This window comes from Psammomys obesus, unplaced genomic scaffold, assembly GCF_907164565.1.
Source record: "Psammomys obesus unplaced genomic scaffold, mPsaObe1.curated_primary_1811, whole genome shotgun sequence".
Lineage (NCBI taxonomy): Eukaryota > Metazoa > Chordata > Mammalia > Rodentia > Muridae > Psammomys > Psammomys obesus.
The window spans coordinates 8287216-8288070 of NW_026596152.1; the positions used below are offsets into that span (position 1 = coordinate 8287216).

An 855-nucleotide genomic window follows, 5' to 3' on the forward strand; every position below is an offset into this window, starting at 1 on the left:
CGCTCCCGAGAAGCGGGCAGGAGCCGCCACCGCGGCCGTGCGGCGGGTTCCAGGGCGGCGGCCGTCACCCAGCCGCGCCGCGGGGCGCACCGAGCCGAGGCAGCCGCACCTGCGGCCATGGCGCGGCCCCGGCCTGGCACCGCCGCCGGGCGCGCGGGCAGCTCCGGCTACGCCCAGTGACGGTGGCGGTGCCCTCCGGTCGGGCAGCGCCCAGGCCGCTCGGCCAGAGCCCCGCGGCCGAAGGCGGCCCCGGGCCATGAGGAGCGCCCGGGCCCGGGCCTCGCTGACCCCGGCTCCGCGCGGCGGCCTGTCCCGTTTCCGCTCCGGCCTCTCGGCATGAGTGTCCGTCCGGGCCCGGGGCCGCGGCTGCCCCCGTCCCGCCGCCCGCGGGCGCGCTTGGCGCCCTCGGGCCCGCGGTGCTGATCCCGGCTCTCCGCCACGCCGCCCCCCACCCCGAGCGCTCTATGTCCCGGGGGCGCGGCCATGGAGGTGGTGGGCGACTTCGAGTACAGCAAGCGGGACCTCGTGGGACACGGGGCCTTCGCCGTGGTCTTCCGGGGGCGGCACCGCCAGGTGAGCGCCTCCCGCCCGCCGGCCCGGTGCGGGGCCGGTGAGCCGACGCCCCGCTGCCGGTCGTTGGGCTGGGCGCCCCGGGCCGCCCGGCCGGCCTTTGTGCTGCCTGTCACCGTCGCAGGGTTTGTTTTGGAGGCTGGAGCCGCCGCGCTGAGCTCCACCCACCGACGGGCGCCGGGCCACTGAAGTTCTTCCTTGTCGGCGCGCTGGGTAACCGGAGGACGCCCCGGGACCGGCTGCTCCGACAAGCCACGGGTCCCGAGAGGCGACTGGGGCTCCCCC

General features: G+C 79.2%; 1 protein-coding gene across 2 annotated transcripts in view; it reads left to right on the forward strand.

Moving 5' to 3' along the window:
* The first annotated feature begins 290 nt into the window (after positions 1-290).
* The window catches only part of Ulk2 (unc-51 like autophagy activating kinase 2), a 75797-nt gene continuing 75232 nt past the window's right edge, over positions 291-855 (forward strand). Inside the window, exon 1 of one of the 2 annotated variants that reach the window (XM_055594085.1) lies at positions 291-573. In XM_055594085.1, the coding sequence (XP_055450060.1) occupies positions 484-573 (90 nt within the window). In that variant the 5' untranslated portion in view covers positions 291-483. The remainder of the gene's footprint in view (positions 574-855) is intronic. The other variant, XM_055594086.1, reaches the window with a different exon arrangement.